The 21,850-nt window shown below is 29.1% G+C and overlaps 7 protein-coding genes across 7 annotated transcripts, besides 4 other annotated features; 5 read left to right on the plus strand and 2 right to left on the minus strand.

Annotated features, from left to right (window-relative positions):
- Positions 1 to 590: 590 nt before the first annotated feature.
- On the plus strand, positions 591 to 929 carry TVAGG3_0492780 (uncharacterized protein; the record flags this gene model as incomplete). The annotated part of the gene is made up of 1 exon (XM_001323810.1): positions 591 to 929. One exon carries the CDS (start codon positions 591 to 593, stop codon positions 927 to 929), a length of 339 nt encoding a protein of 112 aa, XP_001323845.1.
- Positions 930 to 1,081: 152 nt separating this feature from the next.
- On the plus strand, positions 1,082 to 2,725 carry TVAGG3_0492790 (uncharacterized protein; the record flags this gene model as incomplete). The annotated part of the gene is made up of 1 exon (XM_001323809.1): positions 1,282 to 2,676. One exon carries the CDS (start codon positions 1,282 to 1,284, stop codon positions 2,674 to 2,676), a length of 1,395 nt encoding a protein of 464 aa, XP_001323844.1.
- A 314-nt stretch (positions 2,726 to 3,039) lies between these two features.
- TVAGG3_0492800 (uncharacterized protein) lies at positions 3,040 to 3,846 on the minus strand (the record flags this gene model as incomplete). The annotated part of the gene is made up of 1 exon (XM_001323808.1): positions 3,138 to 3,842. One exon carries the CDS (start codon positions 3,840 to 3,842, stop codon positions 3,138 to 3,140), a length of 705 nt encoding a protein of 234 aa, XP_001323843.1.
- Positions 3,847 to 4,069: 223 nt separating this feature from the next.
- On the minus strand, positions 4,070 to 5,408 carry TVAGG3_0492810 (uncharacterized protein; the record flags this gene model as incomplete). The annotated part of the gene is made up of 1 exon (XM_001323807.2): positions 4,137 to 5,408. One exon carries the CDS (start codon positions 5,406 to 5,408, stop codon positions 4,137 to 4,139), a length of 1,272 nt encoding a protein of 423 aa, XP_001323842.1.
- A 7,455-nt stretch (positions 5,409 to 12,863) lies between these two features.
- Positions 12,864 to 12,905: a mobile genetic element.
- Positions 12,906 to 13,269: 364 nt separating this feature from the next.
- Positions 13,270 to 13,961: a mobile genetic element.
- A 396-nt stretch (positions 13,962 to 14,357) lies between these two features.
- Positions 14,358 to 14,399: a mobile genetic element.
- Positions 14,400 to 15,403: 1,004 nt separating this feature from the next.
- TVAGG3_0492850 (protein kinase superfamily) lies at positions 15,404 to 16,556 on the plus strand (the record flags this gene model as incomplete). Its single annotated transcript, XM_001323805.2, has 1 exon — positions 15,418 to 16,452. One exon carries the CDS (start codon positions 15,418 to 15,420, stop codon positions 16,450 to 16,452), a length of 1,035 nt encoding a protein of 344 aa, XP_001323840.1.
- A 608-nt stretch (positions 16,557 to 17,164) lies between these two features.
- Positions 17,165 to 17,875, plus strand: TVAGG3_0492860 (protein ubiquitination; the record flags this gene model as incomplete). Its single annotated transcript, XM_001323804.1, has 1 exon — positions 17,300 to 17,713. The coding sequence occupies one exon, from the start codon at positions 17,300 to 17,302 to the stop codon at positions 17,711 to 17,713; it is 414 nt and encodes a 137-aa protein (XP_001323839.1).
- A 1,451-nt stretch (positions 17,876 to 19,326) lies between these two features.
- Positions 19,327 to 20,215: a mobile genetic element.
- Positions 20,216 to 20,292: 77 nt separating this feature from the next.
- On the plus strand, positions 20,293 to 21,219 carry TVAGG3_0492880 (ankyrin repeat protein family; the record flags this gene model as incomplete). Its single annotated transcript, XM_001323803.1, has 1 exon — positions 20,293 to 21,219. The coding sequence occupies one exon, from the start codon at positions 20,293 to 20,295 to the stop codon at positions 21,217 to 21,219; it is 927 nt and encodes a 308-aa protein (XP_001323838.1).
- Positions 21,220 to 21,850: the final 631 nt, after the last annotated feature.

Raw genomic sequence — 21,850 nt, forward strand, 5'->3', positions numbered from 1 at the left:
TAACAAGAGATGATAGCCTTTATCATAAATTACAATAGTTAAGAAAGAAAAGAAATGCTCATGAAGTAAAAGTTATTTTAGAATATTATTTCTGTTTCTTTTGTTCAGAGCCGAGAAGTAATTTTAGTTCACTCTGTAGTTCTTGCTCAGGTCTTGATGCTCCATAAATGATCATACTTATGTGGATCTCTAATGTAGTTAGAATCTCAGATTAAAAAAAAATAGGAATTTGATGAGTTGAGTGACTCCATTAGGCTGATATTGACCTTATAAAATCATTTTCACGAATTCACTCAAAAATGTGAGACATTAAAATGAATTTCTGTAGATTAAAAATTTTTGACATATACCGAAGAAAATTGATGTGATTATAAACGATTTTTATCGGATATTGGAGCAAATATAATATATTAAAAATGCATTATGAAACATTGCAATAAAGTAGGCAAAAATTTTCCATGAACGATATCATCTCACTTAAAATGATCTGATTTATGAAATGTAAATATTTTAATTTTTATTTGAAATTTATATCAACGATTTTTTATCTCTAGATGTGATACAATTTTGTTTTCACATCACATTTAATCATGCAAGGCAATGCTAATTACCCAAAGATAAACTGGAAGCTTTATGTTCCAGTAAAAGGAGAAACTTTGGCTGAGAAAAAGGAAAGACTTCATCATGCAGAAGTCGAAAAGAAACGAGTACTCAGGCAGCGTGCACGACTCAATTACGCAACTGGTCAAGAAGAACGCCTTAAAAACAAAGAGAAAAGATTGAAGAATCTTGAAGAAAAGCTCCAGAGGAAAGAAGAGAGACTTTGCAAGAAGGAAGACATATTAGACAGAAGAGAAAAGATGCTCATTAAAGAAAGAAAACACAAAGGAAGAAATGCTGGAAGAATATGTAGGAAAGCTTTTCATTAATTTACTATATAAATGATCTTAGTTTTTTAATAATTTAATTATTTTTATAAATTGATAACACGAAATTGGATGCATGAAACTGCAGCAAAGGTGGTAGCTGCATTTCTTTCATATTTATGTTCGATTTTAGTATTAGCATTAACGAAATAATCTCATGAACCATCAACTTGTTGTGTCATATGGGCGCGAACACGCCAATAAAATCCATAAAATAAGAATGCTACCTTTATTAATTAATCATATCAGTTGCGATATTGATAGACTTGGTGGCTTTAGTGTACCTGTTTCAACTTTTGGCACAAAACTGGAGGTTACTCTTCCAGCACAAGCAGATTATGATTATTTTATTGTGATGTCCAATCCAAACGAGAATTTATATATCAATGATGTGAAGTTTAAGTCAAACGTTACTCGTATCAATTCTGGATTCATCCTTTTCAAATCTGAAAAAGATTTTAATTTGAAATTTATTGTTTTCCAACTCCCGATAAATTGTAGATCACGAGAATTCGTTATAAATCCAAGAGAAGGTAATTCATATGAAATTAATGATGTCAAGGCAAAATTAGATGAAAATGCTACTTATTGTCTTGTTATTGCAGGTGAAAATGAATTTGATTTAACAATTGCCAATAGTGCATCAAACAACAATGAAATCTCATATAGTCAATTTGATCTTTCAAATGGAGCTAGTATTGCAGCAGGAGAATCACGAACAATCAGTTCCACACTTGGCGTTTGTATTCGCTATACAGACACCACATCAGTTGATTCATCTTTAACTATAACAATTAATAAAGATAATCATAATTCAGAAACGCCATCAACAATTTTTGGTCATGATATTAATGGTTTAGAATATAAAGCAAAGGACAGTATTAATGTTATGGATTTCACCCGATCATTAAATTTGGGATTAAATAAATTAATTATTAAAAATACTACTACTAATATATACGTAGTTGCGAGGTCATCATACGTAGTATTCACAGAATTCAAGGGTATCAGCTGTAAAGTAAGCACTTTGGGAGGAACAGCTAATGATATCCTTGGATCCACTAAAATTGTCGCTGTTTACTTCAATACATCTGGATACTTAACATTTCAAACTGATGAAAAGACTCCTCAGCCATGCAGGCTTGTATATTTCAAAACTTTTCCATCAAATTGTAACCAAATTTTCACAATTTCTGGAGAAGGATCTATTGAAGACGAAGCAGAAGGTAATGAAACCCTTTGTGTTGCGGCTGCTTTCTCTTCCGGTACAGCCAAAATTGAAGTCGAAGGTAAATATAATTATTACCAAGCAGATGGAGTTACAACGCCTCAATCACTTGATGATTCGGTTGACCTTAAATTTACTTCTGCTGTCGCTGTTAACTTTTCTTCAAATACTGATGATGATGCAGAATTTAAGCTTTCGGTCAAAACAGATGATAATGATAAGTCAACCAAATATGTCATCAAACCTGGCAATGAATACAAATCATATTATTACGCTGGAAAAGAATTTGGCGAATTAAACGGAAAACATGATTCTAAGAAAGAAAAAGACAATAAAGCAATAATGATTGTAATAATTAGTGTTGTTACTGTCATCATTATTGCAGCTATTGTTGCAATTTATATTTGTTACGTGAAGAAACGTAAAATGAATCAAGAAGCTGGCATTGACACAGTTCCATTAGACAATTATGGAGAATTACAAGATAATTTTGCGGATCCACTTGTTGATGATGCGAATTAATTTCAAAATCTAAATTTTATTTTTCTAAAAAGGATTTTTATTATGCGAAATCAATTATTTTACTTGAAGTAAATCTCACTCTCTTACTTTACCCTATGAATATTGCTTTCAATAATATTTGAATTCGAAATACATAATTGAAAGTTAAAATTCAATGTTCCAAATGTGACAAAATTTTAACTGATTATTAACTACTGTATATGAAAGTATTTCATTTATTCAATTTGGGGAATTTCAATTATTTAAATATAGAATTAAATATATTTTATCAGGATTAATAAATTAGCATGCGAATCTGAGTGTTGAGCTTGAATTGTTCATTTAAAAAGTTAATAAAAAATTTAGCGAATAATATTTATAAATAGACATTGATTTATTTATATACAATCTATACAGTTTATAAGAATTAGAAAGACATTAAACATTAAGCGCAAATAAAAAATAAAAATATTTTTTCAAAATTATTCTGTTTTTTGAATCGTATCTTCATCAAGTAATTCTACATTTTCCAAGTAGTTCTTAATTAGCCTCAAAGTGTACTGATGGCATTTAGCCAATTCGATTTTCATGACGCAATCTTCGTGAGAATAAGCGCTTTCATAGTGAGCAACTATATCAATGACTTTAGAAACATCGTCATCTGTTGGGAGTCTCAGTAATTTATCATAGATCTCATTAGGATCAACAGGTGTGCCATCATCGCCTAAATTTGGCAAAAGTGGAATATTATCGTTAATTGGGATATAATCTTGAGAACTGAGGGCTTTATCTAATTCCTCCATGCTATCTGGTATTGATGGAAGAATATTGTTTAAAATTTCTGAAATTTGTTGAATATTGAATTGAAATTGGTTTGGCGTTGATCCTTCGAGTTGTAAGGATTTGTTGCATATAATCTTGCATATTGTCTGTAATGCTAATGAAATTTCTGAATCTGAATTCAAAGAACGAGCTGATGTGAGAAATGTTTCTTTAACTTCATCTACAAACTCTGTTATTGATTTGTATTCGTTCTTCTTGAGTTTTTCTTGAATTTTTTGAATTGGAAAAACATTTTCGTAATTTAACTTGAAAGATTTAAAATAATTCAATGCAGCAAGTCCTAATGGTGATGCTAATGCGTTATCTAGAATAGTTATACATTGATTATTTATAAATGGGTGCATTTCTTGGGAATTATAAAACGAATGACAAAAAGTGACAGTTCACGAAATTTTAAAACAAATTCCAATTCTTTTGCATTTAATACAATTGTCTTTCATCACAAAATGCAAAAACAAAGTTTACTTTGGAAGAATTATTCCAATTCTTTCAAGATTTCTCTCAGTTCTAGCTATTAGAATAATGAGTTACATCTGTTATGTTTATCACTAAATGTTGATGTTTGATTGAAAATAAAACATATGAGAAACAATATTTACAAAATTAAAAAAATAAACAAAGAATAATATATTGAATTACTATTCTTTAATTGCAAACGTTATATTTTCTGATGTTTGCATTTCAAAAACCATATCTTCATTAATTTCTTCATTTCCAATGCTTTCAAGGTCATAACAGAACTGTGATACAAGCTGAATGATTAGCTTCTTTTGGTATTCCAATCCTGACGGAACTAACCCAAATTTGTTCAAATTTGGATCTGAGAATTTTTGGTAACTTTTGAGTTCTGTAAGGATAGACTTGTATTTGTGAAGTAATTGTGGGCATCCTCTGCACATTGTTGGCTTAATTTCTAAAAATGGATTGTCAATTTGAATAATTTGAAGTTCTGAAAGATCTGATTCAGAAACAAACGATGTAGTATCAATAAAAGCAGGTGGATTTCCGAGAGCATCGATTGGAATTCCATCATTTTTCGGAGAAATTATAAAATTATGATTTTTAAGTATTTCTACAATGCAATCTAAGAAATTGGCTTCACTATGTTCGGATTCATTCTCCATACTAAATGGGAAATTACATAAATCAAGATGATCGAAAATATAAATTATATTCTTAAATCCGAAAGTAAATGATAGTTCCATTGGTAGAGACATGATTGTTTCAAGTAGTATATTGATTTTCGAGGGGCCGTTCTTGAATGCTGACACTACATTTCTGCCTATTTTTTCAATTTGAGTTGTAGGGAATTGTTCACTAATTTTTACATGAGATGGCAGTTCTGGTGATACACCTGTATTAGGTAAATCTAATAGCCAGCTAAATAAAGATGATGCAAAGGGGAAAATTCGAGGTGCTTGCCATATTAGCTGATTCATTGTGGCAGTAACGATTTCAATATATACAGAGTTTACATCTACTATTCTTTGTAATGAATTCTCCCAGTTTATTGGGAAAAAGAATAAATTTTCTATTTTCTTTTCATTAACTAATGTATGAAGCATTTCATTTGCTAAAAATGACATGATTGTTGATTTTCCTGTATGTGCAAAGCCGTCAATGTAAAATCTCCAATTATCAAACTGATTTTGTGAAATTATTTTTTCGATTTTTGCTTTTATTTCATCATAAAAGTCTATATCTTCTTCGTTTTTCTGTATCCCTATAGATTGACTTATTAGTGATGCTGAAATCCTTGATGCCGTGCTAGTTTGACAAAAATTTGTAATATCTGGATAATTTGGAAGCTGTTTTCTTTGTGAAGGAGTTAAAAATCCATGAAGACACATTAATGAGCCTGCAATATGATCTGAAACAGAAAGATTTGTCCTTTCAATTCGATCAGTCATAGCTAAAAATATAAAAAAAAATTAAAAACGTCATTCTTGAAGGAACCAAAACCCTTTATTGTTTTTCATGCTAAAATATCTTACACTTCGCTAATCACATTGAGTGTTTTAATACAAGAATACATATTCACTGCTCTAATATCTTAATAGCTAACACCTAAAAACTTGCATTGAGGTCTCTCTAATCTTTGAGCTAGCAACTAACAATGAATCTCGAATGACAAATACCTTTTCAATGGTCTCATAAAAGAAGTTAATCTTTTAATACCCTTGTTTTCCAGGAATTTACAAAAAGTGCATGACCCTACCCAGGGGTCCAAAATGCCCCTTTTTTCCAGCTCGCATATACCACGAGCTAATAGACAAAGACGAATAGCATAACATGAATACCTATAGTGTGGGTATTAGATTTAGCATACTTCCAATGGAAACTAAGAGGGTAACTGACATGATAATTAAAGATTTGATTAGCTCATAACTCACTCATTTTTATTAATGTGACTGTGATATTTTAACAGATGTGTGGGCAAGTATTAGAGATTATGATCATGTAATCAGATTAAAATTCTAAAAAGATTGATTGAAATTATTAACTTTTCCTTTACTAGTAATGTTAGAAAACAGATATTTTCCTCCCTAGTATATGAATTTATAATTAATATCTTGAAAATAGAAAACAAAGTAAATTTTAAAAATGTAAGATTATTATTAATCAATTTTTGATATTTTGCACGAATTCATGCTATCCTATGGGAAATGTGATGCGATGATTATTTTAATGATATTTTGCGGAAGAATTTACAAATCAAAAGTTGATTTCTCGTGTTTTAATAGAAATGAACTTGGTGAATAGTAAGTGTATATGGTACTTCTTATAAATGACAACTATTATTTGTTTAAAATCAATTGCGAAATCTTGAATAATATTTAAGCAGGAACAAATGATAAATGAATGTATAATATATAATACTATTATATGCTTAGACTAAGAACGAGGATATGAGAATCAAACATAGGCAAGTAGTTAAAATCGAAAATTCAAAGGGAATTTAAGACAACTAAAAAGTTTAAGCTGAGGGAATATGACGTACAGTAATGAGTGACAAGGATATGAAATGGAAATAAGATAATTTGTAGAATATTTCATAATTAACAAAAAACAAAGTTTGTAAGATATGACAATTGTAATGGTATGGCAGTATCACATGTATTTACAACAATAAAACGTTATTGTTGTTCATAATGCAACTTTGAGAAGAATATTTTGTGATTTTTCAAAAAGTTGCATCAAAGACAGTCATTCTATAATAATGGCTGTCTTTGTTTGCAATAATCACTTGTATTGCAAACAATAACAACTGATTGTTGTTCATAATGCAACATTATTTAGAATCATAAAAGATTTTGAAAAAAGTTGCATCAAAGACAGTCATTCTATAATAATGGCTGTCTTTGTTTGCAATAATCACTTGTATTGCAAACAATAACAACTGATTGTTGTTCATAATGCAACATTATTTAGAATCATAAAAGATTTTGAAAAAAGTTGCATCAAAGACAGTCATTCTATAATAATGGCTGTCTTTGTTTGCAATAATCACTTGTATTGCAAACAATAACAACTGATTGTTGTTCATAATGCAACATTATTTAGAATCATAAAAGATTTTGAAAAAAGTTGCATCAAAGACAGTCATTCTATAATAATGGCTGTCTTTGTTTGCAATAATCACTTGTATTGCAAACAATAACAACTGATTGTTGTTCATAATGCAACATTATTTAGAATCATAAAAGATTTTGAAAAAAGTTGCATCAAAGACAGTCATTCTATAATAATGGCTGTCTTTGTTTGCAATAATCACTTGTATTGCAAACAATAACAACTGATTGTTGTTCATAATGCAACATTATTTAGAATCATAAAAGATTTTGAAAAAAGTTGCATCAAAGACAGTCATTCTATAATAATGGCTGTCTTTGTTTGCAATAATCACTTGTATTGCAAACAATAACAACTGATTGTTGTTCATAATGCAACATTATTTAGAATCATAAAAGATTTTGAAAAAAGTTGCATCAAAGACAGTCATTCTATAATAATGGCTGTCTTTGTTTGCAATAATCACTTGTATTGCAAACAATAACAACTGATTGTTGTTCATAATGCAACATTATTTAGAATCATAAAAGATTTTGAAAAAAGTTGCATCAAAGACAGTCATTCTATAATAATGGCTGTCTTTGTTTGCAATAATCACTTGTATTGCAAACAATAACAACTGATTGTTGTTCATAATGCAACATTATTTAGAATCATAAAAGATTTTGAAAAAAGTTGCATCAAAGACAGTCATTCTATAATAATGGCTGTCTTTGTTTGCAATAATCACTTGTATTGCAAACAATAACAACTGATTGTTGTTCATAATGCAACATTATTTAGAATCATAAAAGATTTTGAAAAAAGTTGCATCAAAGACAGTCATTCTATAATAATGGCTGTCTTTGTTTGCAATAATCACTTGTATTGCAAACAATAACAACTGATTGTTGTTCATAATGCAACATTATTTAGAATCATAAAAGATTTTGAAAAAAGTTGCATCAAAGACAGTCATTCTATAATAATGGTTGTCTTCGTGTGCAATAGACACGTATCATATATGTATAAACAACTGATTGTTGTTCATAATGCAACTTTGAGAAGAATCTTTTGTGATTCTTCATAAAGTTGCATCAAAGACAATCATTTGCATAATATGACTCTTCTAGTTCTCAATAACAAATTGATATTTATATATAATCACGTGATTGTTCTTCATAATGCAATTTTGCATAAAATCTTTCTTCTGTTTTAAATCAATATCAGAACCTTATATTTATTTAAATTATATCATTACTTTATTATTTCATCAATTATCTCTCTTGTTTTTAACTTTTTTTCAATCAAATGTATGATTTCATATTTTATCTTATTCATGAATTGATACAGCTAATATCTTATATTCGATTGATAATACTGGCCAACTACAATCCAGAATACATTAGTGTAGCTCAAAGTTCAATCTTCAAATTCAGTTTGTAGAACATTTCTGTTTTCATCACTTATCTCTTATATAAATTATATAAGTATTCATATTGATTCATAAATTCCTATATTACATTGAGACTTCATAATTTTTTTATTGAATGATTTAAACCATTTATATAAACCTAATATTCAGACCTAACAATATCCAAATATTATTTCCCACATGTATCTGAGCATTTTCACAGATTTTACCAAAATTTTCAAAAAATGTGTTTTGAGATGATGGATTACCCATAATTTTTCAAAAAATTGAAAAATAAAGATCATCATATGACAATTATTTTTCAACCAAAAAATGGCTCGAAATTTTAAGAATCCATTGAAAAAATCGAGCTCCAATATTTTGTAAAGTTCTCAATTTTAGAGGTTTGTTCGATTTGAAAATAGAAGATAGATTTGATTTCATGAAAGTACAAAAATCGGTAGAAAGCACTCTTTAAATATTTAGTATACTTGCTCTTAAATGATAATGATTTTCTCACAAAATTTTGTACAATTTGAAAAACATTTTTTGCTGAGATTTTTATTGATTTCAAAGATCTATTATAAATAAATCATATTTAACTTAGCTGAAAGAGTGAAATGGTTTATTTTCAGTATTAGCTTTGTTGTATATGATGGAATTCAGAATAACTAGAGGTTAAATTCATCATTATAAATTTCATAAAATTCTATAAGTAATAAGACAAAAAGATATGCATTATTATAATAGCTGTAATATAAATGATATATTACTAAAGGTGGGTTATATAATTGAGTTAAAAAAGAAAATAATTTTCTAAACCAAATGAGTGTTTAAGTTTGATCTCGTTACACATGATCATAGAAGAGAATATAACAGTAAATATTTAGGCCCGTGTATTTCTCCAAGCATAACTTAATGTTCTACAAACTGAATTTGAAGATTGAACTTTGAGCTACACTAATGTATTCTGGATTGTAGTTGGCCAGTATTATCAATCGAATATAAGATATTAGCTGTATCAATTCATGAATAAGATAAAATATGAAATCATACATTTGATTGAAAAAAAGTTAAAAACAAGAGAGATAATTGATGAAATAATAAAGTAATGATATAATTTAAATAAATATAAGGTTCTGATATTGATTTAAAACAGAAGAAAGATTTTATGCAAAATTGCATTATGAAGAACAATCACGTGATTATATATAAATATCAATTTGTTATTGAGAACTAGAAGAGTCATATTATGCAAATGATTGTCTTTGATGCAACTTTATGAAGAATCACAAAAGATTCTTCTCAAAGTTGCATTATGAACAACAATCAGTTGTTTATACATATATGATACGTGTCTATTGCACACGAAGACAACCATTATTATAGAATGACTGTCTTTGATGCAACTTTTTTCAAAATCTTTTATGATTCTAAATAATGTTGCATTATGAACAACAATCAGTTGTTATTGTTTGCAATACAAGTGATTATTGCAAACAAAGACAGCCATTATTATAGAATGACTGTCTTTGATGCAACTTTTTTCAAAATCTTTTATGATTCTAAATAATGTTGCATTATGAACAACAATCAGTTGTTATTGTTTGCAATACAAGTGATTATTGCAAACAAAGACAGCCATTATTATAGAATGACTGTCTTTGATGCAACTTTTTTCAAAATCTTTTATGATTCTAAATAATGTTGCATTATGAACAACAATCAGTTGTTATTGTTTGCAATACAAGTGATTATTGCAAACAAAGACAGCCATTATTATAGAATGACTGTCTTTGATGCAACTTTTTTCAAAATCTTTTATGATTCTAAATAATGTTGCATTATGAACAACAATCAGTTGTTATTGTTTGCAATACAAGTGATTATTGCAAACAAAGACAGCCATTATTATAGAATGACTGTCTTTGATGCAACTTTTTTCAAAATCTTTTATGATTCTAAATAATGTTGCATTATGAACAACAATCAGTTGTTATTGTTTGCAATACAAGTGATTATTGCAAACAAAGACAGCCATTATTATAGAATGACTGTCTTTGATGCAACTTTTTTCAAAATCTTTTATGATTCTAAATAATGTTGCATTATGAACAACAATCAGTTGTTATTGTTTGCAATACAAGTGATTATTGCAAACAAAGACAGCCATTATTATAGAATGACTGTCTTTGATGCAACTTTTTTCAAAATCTTTTATGATTCTAAATAATGTTGCATTATGAACAACAATCAGTTGTTATTGTTTGCAATACAAGTGATTATTGCAAACAAAGACAGCCATTATTATAGAATGACTGTCTTTGATGCAACTTTTTTCAAAATCTTTTATGATTCTAAATAATGTTGCATTATGAACAACAATCAGTTGTTATTGTTTGCAATACAAGTGATTATTGCAAACAAAGACAGCCATTATTATAGAATGACTGTCTTTGATGCAACTTTTTTCAAAATCTTTTATGATTCTAAATAATGTTGCATTATGAACAACAATCAGTTGTTATTGTTTGCAATACAAGTGATTATTGCAAACAAAGACAGCCATTATTATAGAATGACTGTCTTTGATGCAACTTTTTTCAAAATCTTTTATGATTCTAAATAATGTTGCATTATGAACAACAATCAGTTGTTATTGTTTGCAATACAAGTGATTATTGCAAACAAAGACAGCCATTATTATAGAATGACTGTCTTTGATGCAACTTTTTTCAAAATCTTTTATGATTCTAAATAATGTTGCATTATGAACAACAATCAGTTGTTATTGTTTGCAATACAAGTGATTATTGCAAACAAAGACAGCCATTATTATAGAATGACTGTCTTTGATGCAACTTTTTTCAAAATCTTTTATGATTCTAAATAATGTTGCATTATGAACAACAATCAGTTGTTATTGTTTGCAATACAAGTGATTATTGCAAACAAAGACAGCCATTATTATAGAATGACTGTCTTTGATGCAACTTTTTTCAAAATCTTTTATGATTCTAAATGTTTGCATTATGAACAACAATCAGTTGTTATTGTTTGCAATACAAGTGATTATTGCAAACAAAGACAGCCATTATTATAGAATGACTGTCTTTGATGCAACTTTTTCAAAATCTTTATGATTCTAAATAATGTTGCATTATGAACAACAATCAGTTGTTATTGTTTGCAATACAAGTGATTATTGCAAACAAAGACAGCCATTATTATAGAATGACTGTCTTTGATGCAACTTTTTTCAAAATTTTTATGATTCTAAATAATGTTGCATTATGAACAACAATCAGTTGTTATTGTTTGCAATACAAGTGATTATTGCAAACAAAGACAGCCATTATTATAGAATGACTGTCTTTGATGCAACTTTTTTCAAAATCTTTTATGATTCTAAATAATGTTGCATTATGAACAACAATCAGTTGTTATTGTTTGCAATACAAGTGATTATTGCAAACAAAGACAGCCATTATTATAGAATGACTGTCTTTGATGCAACTTTTTTCAAAATCTTTTATGATTCTAAATAATGTTGCATTATCAACAACAATCACTTGTATATACATAGATACCAGATGACTATTGCACAAAAAGACAACTATTGTCTATAAATTGCTGTCTTTGATGCAACTTTATTATGAATCACAAATGATTCTTCGCAAAGTTGTACTATCAACAATAATCACGTGTCATTGTTATCAACACATAGTATACTAGTAATTCCCCTATATTAATCATAATATTCTCTAACTTTAACACACACAACAAATACAACATCTTAATTTAAATCAAATATATATCTACAAGTGTCCAAAATACATCTAACCATTTTATAGCATATAAACTCTATCTCACAAATCCTATTTCAGTCTTTTTTATATATTAATAAATTAACTTTCATATTAATTCTTATATCATAATGATCATTCATATTTAAGATTACCATTTGTCTACTCAATCATATCAACATATTCAAATGTTCAGCTATATTCATATTTTATATAGTTTCTATAATCATTTTCATTTGTCGGTCCCTTTTTCATTTGTTTACCGAATACATTATGGTCAGATATATGACCATTCTTAATTACAAATTATTTACTTTAATCACGCCCATAATTTTGTACGAGATTTTGTTCGTTTATTGAATTTTTCCTCCATTCATATATCAAATATATTATAATTACATGATTCGCTTGAAAATTTATAAATCAATCTTTTATTGCTTGTTTTGTCAAAAATTTGAATTCAATTTCTTCCATTTCCAAAAGACAACATTACCACTGAATGGTCAGATATATGCTCAATCTATTTGTATTTTTATTTCTTAGAAATTCCTTTTCTTTAATATTTTTGATTTTTTCCCTTATTATAAATCATATTGTTACATATTAAGTTATGTCAAAATGTAAGCTATTGAATTTTTTGAGAGGGAAATAATCGTCGAGGAAGTAAAAAGTGACGCTTTAGGAAATATTATTAGAAATATGATAATAAATATATTTGGAAAAAATATATTTTTTTCAAAAATTGAAATGTTCATAGAATATTTTGAAATATGTAGGGAATTGAATTTGGTAATATATGATAAACAGGATTTTTAAATTTCAAGGAAAAATAGCTTTTGTGAATACTTTTGAGAACTCTTCTCAAAGATCATGATTCAAATATATTAAAGAGCCAAAATATTAGAGATGAGTTCATAATCAAAATTTTACATTTTAATTATTTAGAAAAACGTATTAACCTCAATAAAAAATATCTCAAAGATTAATAGTTAATTTAGGGTTTCCTAGCTATCTAGAGGGAATTGTTCCTGATGATGTATATATTTATAATGTATGCATCATAAGGAACAATTCCCTCCTTAAAACGAGAAAACTTGTTCGAAATTGTTTATCATTTCGAACAAGTTTTCTCGTTTTTAATAACAAACTAAAGGCTATGAGGCACTGATTATATACTAGTGCCTCATACCCTTTAGTTCCCAGTAGATAGCTGGGAAACTTTCTCCAAATGATAAGTTATTTAGAGAAAGTTTCCCAGCTATCTAGAGGGAATTGTTCCTGATGATGTATATATTTATAATGTATGCATCATAAGGAACAATTCCCTCGCTGAAGTGAGAAAACTTGTTCGCAATCATTTCGCATTGCGAACAAGTTTTCTCGTTTTTAATAACAAACTAAAGGCTATGAGGCACTGATTATATACTAGTGCCTCATACCCTTTAGTTCCCAGTAGATAGCTGGGAAACTTTCTCCAAATGATAAGTTATTTAGAGAAAGTTTCCCAGCTATCTAGAGGGAATTGTTCCTGATGATGTATATATTTATAATGTATGCATCATAAGGAACAATTCCCTCGCTGAAGTGAGAAAACTTGTTCGCAATCATTTCGCATTGCGAACAAGTTTTCTCGTTTTTAATAACAAACTAAAGGCTATGAGGCACTGATTATATACTAGTGCCTCATAGCCTTTAGTTCCCAGTAGATAGCTGGGAAACTTTCTCCAAATGATTGTTTCAAAACTGTTGCGTAAGTTAACTCACCACTTTCAAGTTTTTCATACATATATCTTACCCATTCATTTGGAATACGAGGTCTCGAGTTTTCGTTCATTTTTTTACTTTACAAAACTGTTTATTTTTCAGAATTTTTAAATTTGAAAAAATTCATTCTAGATCTGATAAATAATATATTATTTTTCAATCAAAATATTTTGATTATCATCTCAAAAGTGTTCTCAAAACCTAGTTTTTCTTATTTTTGATAATCTTAATAGTTATATTATTATAAACTAATTGAACACCATATGTTTTTGTATACTTTTACAAAAAAATTGATAGATTTGTGATACTTCCCCCGACGATAGAATTGAATAGCTTACATTTTGACAGAACTTAATATGGAACAATATCTTGTTTGATCATATAATTAAAAAGCTATTTTATTATTTTCAGTCTTCATAAAAAGAAATTTTAAAAAATTAATTTGAATTATTGAAAAAATGGACTTGTATTGGAAATTCATATATTACATACTATATAGATTATGATAATCCAATAACCTGGGAAAAACCAGGAATTTACAAAATAAAAAAATCTCTTCACGTTCACTTATTTCTTATTTTGAATATATATTTTAATTATATAATCATTACCCTGATTGTATTCAAAGTTTTATATAAATATCACAACTAATTTAAGATCAAATCTGCGTGTGAAATAGATATTTATAAAAACAACATAGAGTATTTAGTTGACCTGTTATCCACGTCATTGCATTAATTGCATTCCAAAAAAATCACTATATAGCGAGATATTCAAATACGAACTTTCGCCCGTATAAAAAAATTTTGTAAATTCCTGGAAAACAAGGGTATTACCAATTTCCGAGATATGTTATTCTTTGAATCATCCCTCAGTAAAAAATTATCATAATAATGGGAAAATATGGTTTATTCAAAAGGATATATATGAAAATCCAATGGTATTTCAAAATCTTTGGAAAAATTTTGAATATTCCATTAAAATTAATTCATTTGATTAACTCTTAGAAAGAGTTTTCATGATTTCATTCTTTAGTAGATTTTTCCAAACAAAATTTGGAAAATTTTCAAAAATTTTGACAATATCGAAAATTATGCCAAAAATGAGACATCTAGATAAACTCAGATTTAGAGAATCAAATTCCATTGGAAACATCGGTCACAAATTTGATTCATAAAAATTCCGTGTAAACTATACAATCAATTCAAATTTTCAATAATAAACGGATATATTTTGAATTGGTCTTTTCATAAACGAAATTTTTTAATGTCAGATTGGTATTTTCTTATATTCATATTAACTAACAAAATTTTATAATAAAATCAAAGAAACAATTATAAGGTTTATCAAAAGTGACTAAAAAGTGTCTTGACAGTCCCACCAATGCTACGCGATCTATGTACAGTTGTAGATCGTGTTGATGACCGCTTCAAACATATAGAGAACATTGGCACGGGATCTTTCGGTAGTGTTACCAAGTCATTAGATACAAAGTTCAAGCGCATTGTTGCCTTGAAAAGATTAAAAGATAACTATCAGCATGAAATCGACGAAAAGAAGGTCGTCAATGAAGTCACAATTTTACGAAAGCTCAATCATCAAAATATCGTTAAACTCTACGATGTTTTTTACGTAAAATCTGAAGACGCTTATTATATCTCAATGGAGTATTGCGAGCAGGACCTCCTTGCATTACTAGAAACAGGTAAGCTTGATGCTACCACCATCAAATTCTTCATGAAACAAATACTTGAAGCATTATCGTATTTGTCCGCACATAACATTGTTCACCAAGACATCAAGCCAGCTAACATTTTAGTCCAGGGAGGGAATACAATCAAATTTGCTGACTTCGGTTTAGCCACGGCTGTTGATTCATCCCTTTCCATGACAAACTGCGGAACTGCCCCATATATTCCGCCAGAAAAATTCTTTGGTGCAACCAATTTCGATCCATCTGCAGATATATGGTCAACAGGTGTATTATTCTATCAATTAATCAAAAAAGAGCTCATTTTTGGTTCGAACATGCAAAGCGACCTTATCATTAGAGAAATATTAAGGGTCTGCGGAGCACCAGATACAAAGGCTTGGCCAGAAGTTCTTTCCTTAGAAAATTATGGAAGATACAGCAAATATGCCTCAGAAACATCTAATCTCAGCTCAAAGTTCACCGCTGAGATGAAAGCAGACTACGGACAGATTATTGAGCACATTAAGTCAATGCTCAATCTTGTTCCTTCCCAGAGGCCATCCGCTGCTTCCCTTTTGGCCACAAATGACTTTGAAACACCTTTGACCCATGTTCCAGTCACAGAAGAGTTTCATATTAGAATAAGAAACAAATCTGTTTCTCCTCTCAAATTCTCACCTGTTGTCAGACCAGTTCTTCCAAGAATCGAATTATCATGTTATTAAATTACAAATTCCTGCTTGTTTTCAAACAAAATTTATTTGTTGTTGTTAATTGATATTAGCTTTGTTATAAAGCACTTATAATAAATTATAGAGTATATTATTTTAACTAAAAACTTATCTTTTTTTATTAAAGTCTGATTTTTCTGATTTTATATAAAAATTTTAAGAATTGATGTGTATTCCTACCCTGAATCAATGTATTGGCTTTGTGGCTGGAATCTAGTAATGTACATGTCAACTTCTTTTTAAATTCAGAATCTCAATCAGAATAGTATATCTCAATCAGAATAGTATATCACTTGCTATAATTATATAATGCCTAAAGTTTGTAAATTATATAATATTGCAACATTTTGAAATAGGATAGTATATAAAAACATTCTAATCACGCATATTCTTGACAATAAATGCAATATATTGCTCTTGTTATTAATGATATAGACATGAATTATACAATAATACGCTTACATCATGGAAATTATCCTAAATTATATGCTGAAATCGTGGAATTTGCTATTTTGATCGATTGATTGTATTTTTAAAGCATAGTCCGTCTGTTATATTAATAACAATAGCTGGATGATCGAAACAATAAAAATTTCGGATAAAAAAAATATAACGTATGAAAATGCATGGAACAGTTACCATTTTAATCCTTGTCCAAAATCATCAGTCACAAAATTTTATTCCCAAATGGGTGATGAGATTGTTCAGAATTTCGAATACGCGGGAGCTCACATTAAAGAATATATCGATGAAGATAAGTTGTTTTCTACGTTTGAAATAGAAGACATCAAAAAAAATCATCAATTTTGCAAAATTATCAGCTGATGACTTCGTTACTCTTATGAAGCAAGCCCATTCTGCACTAAGTGCAAACAAGACATATATCTGTACTCGACGAGCAAATGTTTCTGTACAAAATATGGAAGAAGTCATATCAATTCTTCATTCAATTATGAAATTCATGAAACTGAAATTTCTCGAGGGAGTTATTGATTTTTTAAAGAATTCGGAAAATAAGGCAATAGTTAATTCAATTCCAAATCAAACTCAAAAAAGCGAACAACAAATAGAACCACAAAAATACAATCAAGAGATAGATACATCTAAATCTCAGAGCAATCAGACCAACGAAGTAAACGACAAATCAAAAGAAAACCCCCAAGAAAATCAAACTATTGAAATATTCAAGAATAAGAAAGAAATACTTACAAGAATTAATGAACTTAAGGGTGCACCCGTATGTACGTTTATTTGAGAGGAGGAGGATTACCCTCTCAATTTTGAGGGATTCGTTAGTTTATTTTCTCGATAAATATGCAATAAAATTTGATTTTTACCTTATCAATATACTTCATATAATATACACATGTTCATGTAAAAACTTTTTTCCAAAATCCTCAGTAGAGATGCGAGTTTCCGAATTTTTTTAGCCCTGGGATGTCATAACCGCTGCGGTTTTGTAAAATTTGGGATAAATTTTGACAATCCATTTTTTGTGGGATGTACGTTTATATCAATTTGCTCGGCGTTTGCCGAGCTATTGTACAATCCTACTCGAATTCATTACGCAGCCCTGGTCACTCAAAGGCCAGGGCATACAATTACAAAATAGTAGAGTGAGACTCTTCTAATTTCTTCCAATCACAAGGAAGATCTTAGAAGAGCCTCACTCTACTCGAACACATTACGCAGCCCTGGTCACTCAAAGGCCAGGGCATACAATTACAAAATAGTAGAGTGAGACTCTTCTAATTTCTTCCAATCACAAGGAAGATCTTAGAAGAGCCTCACTCTACTCGAACACATTACGCAGCCCTGGTCACTCAAAGGCCAGGGCATACAATTACAAAATAGTAGAGTGAGACTCTTCTAATTTCTTCCAATCACAAGGAAGATCTTAGAAGAGCCTCACTCTACTCGAACACATTACGCAGCTCCTGCTCAACAATGAGCAGGTCTTACCACTTTGAGAGGCTTTCGTTCGAGTTCTGATGCAGATCCCAACGCGAGCGAGAGTCTCTCAAGCAAGCTTCTAATTCGTAGCTAGAGTTTCACTCTTATGAACTGGCAGCCAATTTGAGAGACTTTCGCTCGAGATCTAATGAAAAATCAGAACTCGGCCAAAAATTGCCCAAACAGGCTTGTAATTCGTAGCTATAGTATTGATCGTATGGATGTGTTGCCAATATGAGAGACTTTCGCTCGATGTCTGATATTGCATCAGACATCGAGCGAAAGTCACTCAAAACAGCTTAGACATGTCTATTTTGACGGCATTAAATGATTTCATAGGAAATGTCTCAGTTGTTAATTAAGTTCACGTGAGCTTTTATGAATGAAAATAAGTAAAAAAAAAGAATTTTCTCAAAAAAAATTGTGTACGCATTGAAATTTTTATCTATAAATTTAGATATGTCATCAATAATATAATATAATTTTAAATTCGTGGAGTACACTTGGGATAATTGAATATGGGCTACCCCATCCCAACCTCTCAAACTTCCTCTGAATTTGGACAAGGTATCCCAATCCCAAAGACCTATCTGAATAAAATGAAATAAGTATATTATATATATTATTTATTTGCTAATAATGAGCATAAATCGCTAAAATTATGAAGAAATTAAAAATTAAAAATTAAAATTAGAAAAAAATGTTGATTTAATGAGAGAATATTGTATAAAAATAGAATTATTAGCTAAAATACGTATTAATTTTATGATATTTCAATCACATTAACGAAAATCGCCCATTTTTAATTCAAATGGGCGGGAAAAAAAATAAAATTCCAAAAAAAAATTGAATTGGGGAAACGATAGGGGACGGGATATGAGAAACCCCATATGTTTGGGAATTTTTCGCATCACTATCCTCAGGAATTAAGTGATTTTTGAATTTTAAGAATTTTTTTCGAATTTTTTCGAAAAAAAAATATTTTCAGAACAGCCTTAACGGCTAAGATTTAGGAACAATGTTAAGTATCAAAAAGAAAGGAGGTCTGATATAGACAACATATATCGTTGAAGGTTGAAAAAATCTCTAATATTTGAGCCCAAAATTTCAAATTTAAAATTTGAAATTTTAATTTTTTGAAAAAAGAGGCCACCTGTATGTACGTTTATTTGAGAGGAGGAGGATTATATTTTTGAAAGGGTGAAACATTATGAATATGTTAATTATATAATAATATGTATTATTATAAAAAAGAAAAAATAAAGCACGTTAAAATTTTTCTTTCTTGATTTTTTACAAAATCTACTTAGAATTATGCAAAATATGACTAAATAATTATAAATTTCAAGTTAAATTTTAATTTTGATAAATAATTTAAATTTCAAAATATCAAGTTCAGTTCGACTATGTATGTAGTAATTCCTCAATAAAGTGCCAAAACCCTATTAAAATATATGAACATTTTCAACATTTTAATGTTTTTATTTAAAAATTTGATGGAATATGAGCTTCAAACAATTATTATGTAAATAAAAATAATTAAATATATGTATTTATTCGTATTACAACCGTAATAAGTCGATTCTTCCTTTCTTCTACTGAGTTTTGAATTTGATTTCGAATTGTAAAGAGATTCAAAGGGAAAATACTAGCGGATAAAAACTACCTCCATGAAAGGGTCATAATGGAGTCAAGTTGTATTTTTTGATATTTTTTGTTTTTCGAGCCTAAATAGGTAGCCAAGATAATGCCTAAAAATAAGGTTCTAAATTCTGAAGTTTACATGATCCTCTCGTGTGCACCCTTAAAGAATCTGATGATATCAATATTGAAAAGGTCTACAATTTCTATCATTCACTTGAATATCAAGAAAATCAAAAAATGATTGCAAAAGCTTGTGAAGAAGGACTTGCTACGAAGATATTCACAAATCAATTTAATGATCATGAAAATATACTTCATATTGCATGCGAAAAAGGAGATATGAAACTTGTTAAGATTTTAATTGACTGTGATTGCGATCCAGATTCAAAGAGTAGATATGAAAAAACTCCACTCATGTGTGCATCAGAAAATGGTCATCTTGAACTTGTTAAATATCTTATATCTGAAGGAGCTGAGAAAGACTTACAGGATAGAGATGAAATGACTGCATTCATGTACGCATCTAAAAAAGGTCATTTTGATATAGTTCAATACCTTTTATCTGAAGGAGTTAAATACGATTTCAAAGACAAATATGGAAATACTCCATTGATCTGTGCTGCACAATTTGGTCACCTTGAAATTGTGAAATGTTTTAAATCTATTGGAATTAGTATTACAGCAGTGAACAATAACAAATGGACTGCACTGCATCGTGCATCAGAAAAAGGTCATCTTGAAGTTGTTAAATACCTTATAGCTGAAGGAGCTAGTATATATGCAAGGGAATATTTTGGATGGACTCCACTCATGTGCGCAGCAAGTCATGGTCATCTTGATGTTGTTCAATATCTTGTTTCTGTTGGATCTGATAAAGAAGCAACAAATAAAGATGGATATACTCCACTCATTTCTGCTGCATTCAATGGTCATCTTGAAGTTGTTAAATATCTAATCTCAGTTGATGCAAATAGCGAAGCAAAGACTAAAGATGGATCCAATGCACTTATGAAAGCATCGGCTTATGGTCATCTAAATGTTGTCCAATATCTTATTTCTATTGGAGGTAATCTTGAAACAAAGAATATTAGAGGAGAGACTGCACTCTCAGTTGCAAAAGACCAAGCCATAATTGATTGTTTGACTTCTGCTGGAGCCAAATAATCTATATTAAAAATAATTTATTAATAAAACAATATTTTTCTTTTTTCTAATTATGAAAATGGCAAGGTAATGAAGTGGAAATGCAATTTAGATAAATGTTGAGACATTTGGGATAAGGTCGACAAACAAAAGTGCGGAAATGAAAAGCCACCGTTTGAGTACTTTCTGAGACTCTATTTGTCAGAAAGTTTACATTTGTAAACTTTCTGACAATGAAAAATGGCCTTTCAAAGTTTTTGACATTGTGGTTTTATTGTGTCAGAAAGTACTCAATTTCCATCTCAAAAAAGTGGTTTTTAAAAACTCCCAATTTTTTGTCTGTCAAATATGAATTTAATTTTACCAAAATAGAGTAAAAATTGAATGAATGAAGCGGTTTTCAATTTTTAATCTATTTTGAAAAACATATTTATAATTGTGAGCTGTACATAATATTTCCCAAATATTTTGTAAAGCTCACAATTATAAATATGTTTTATAAAATAGGTCAAATAACAGATAATCATCATTACATATTTGTAAAGCTATAAAATACTGAATCATTCTTAAAAGCTCTTGACACAAATTTTATTACTGATCAAATAAAAGCATATGATGAAAACATTAAATTGTATTAACGTAATTTGAAGTT

This window comes from Trichomonas vaginalis, chromosome II (genome assembly GCF_026262505.1).
Source record: "Trichomonas vaginalis G3 chromosome II, whole genome shotgun sequence".
NCBI lineage: Eukaryota > Parabasalia > Trichomonadida > Trichomonadidae > Trichomonas > Trichomonas vaginalis.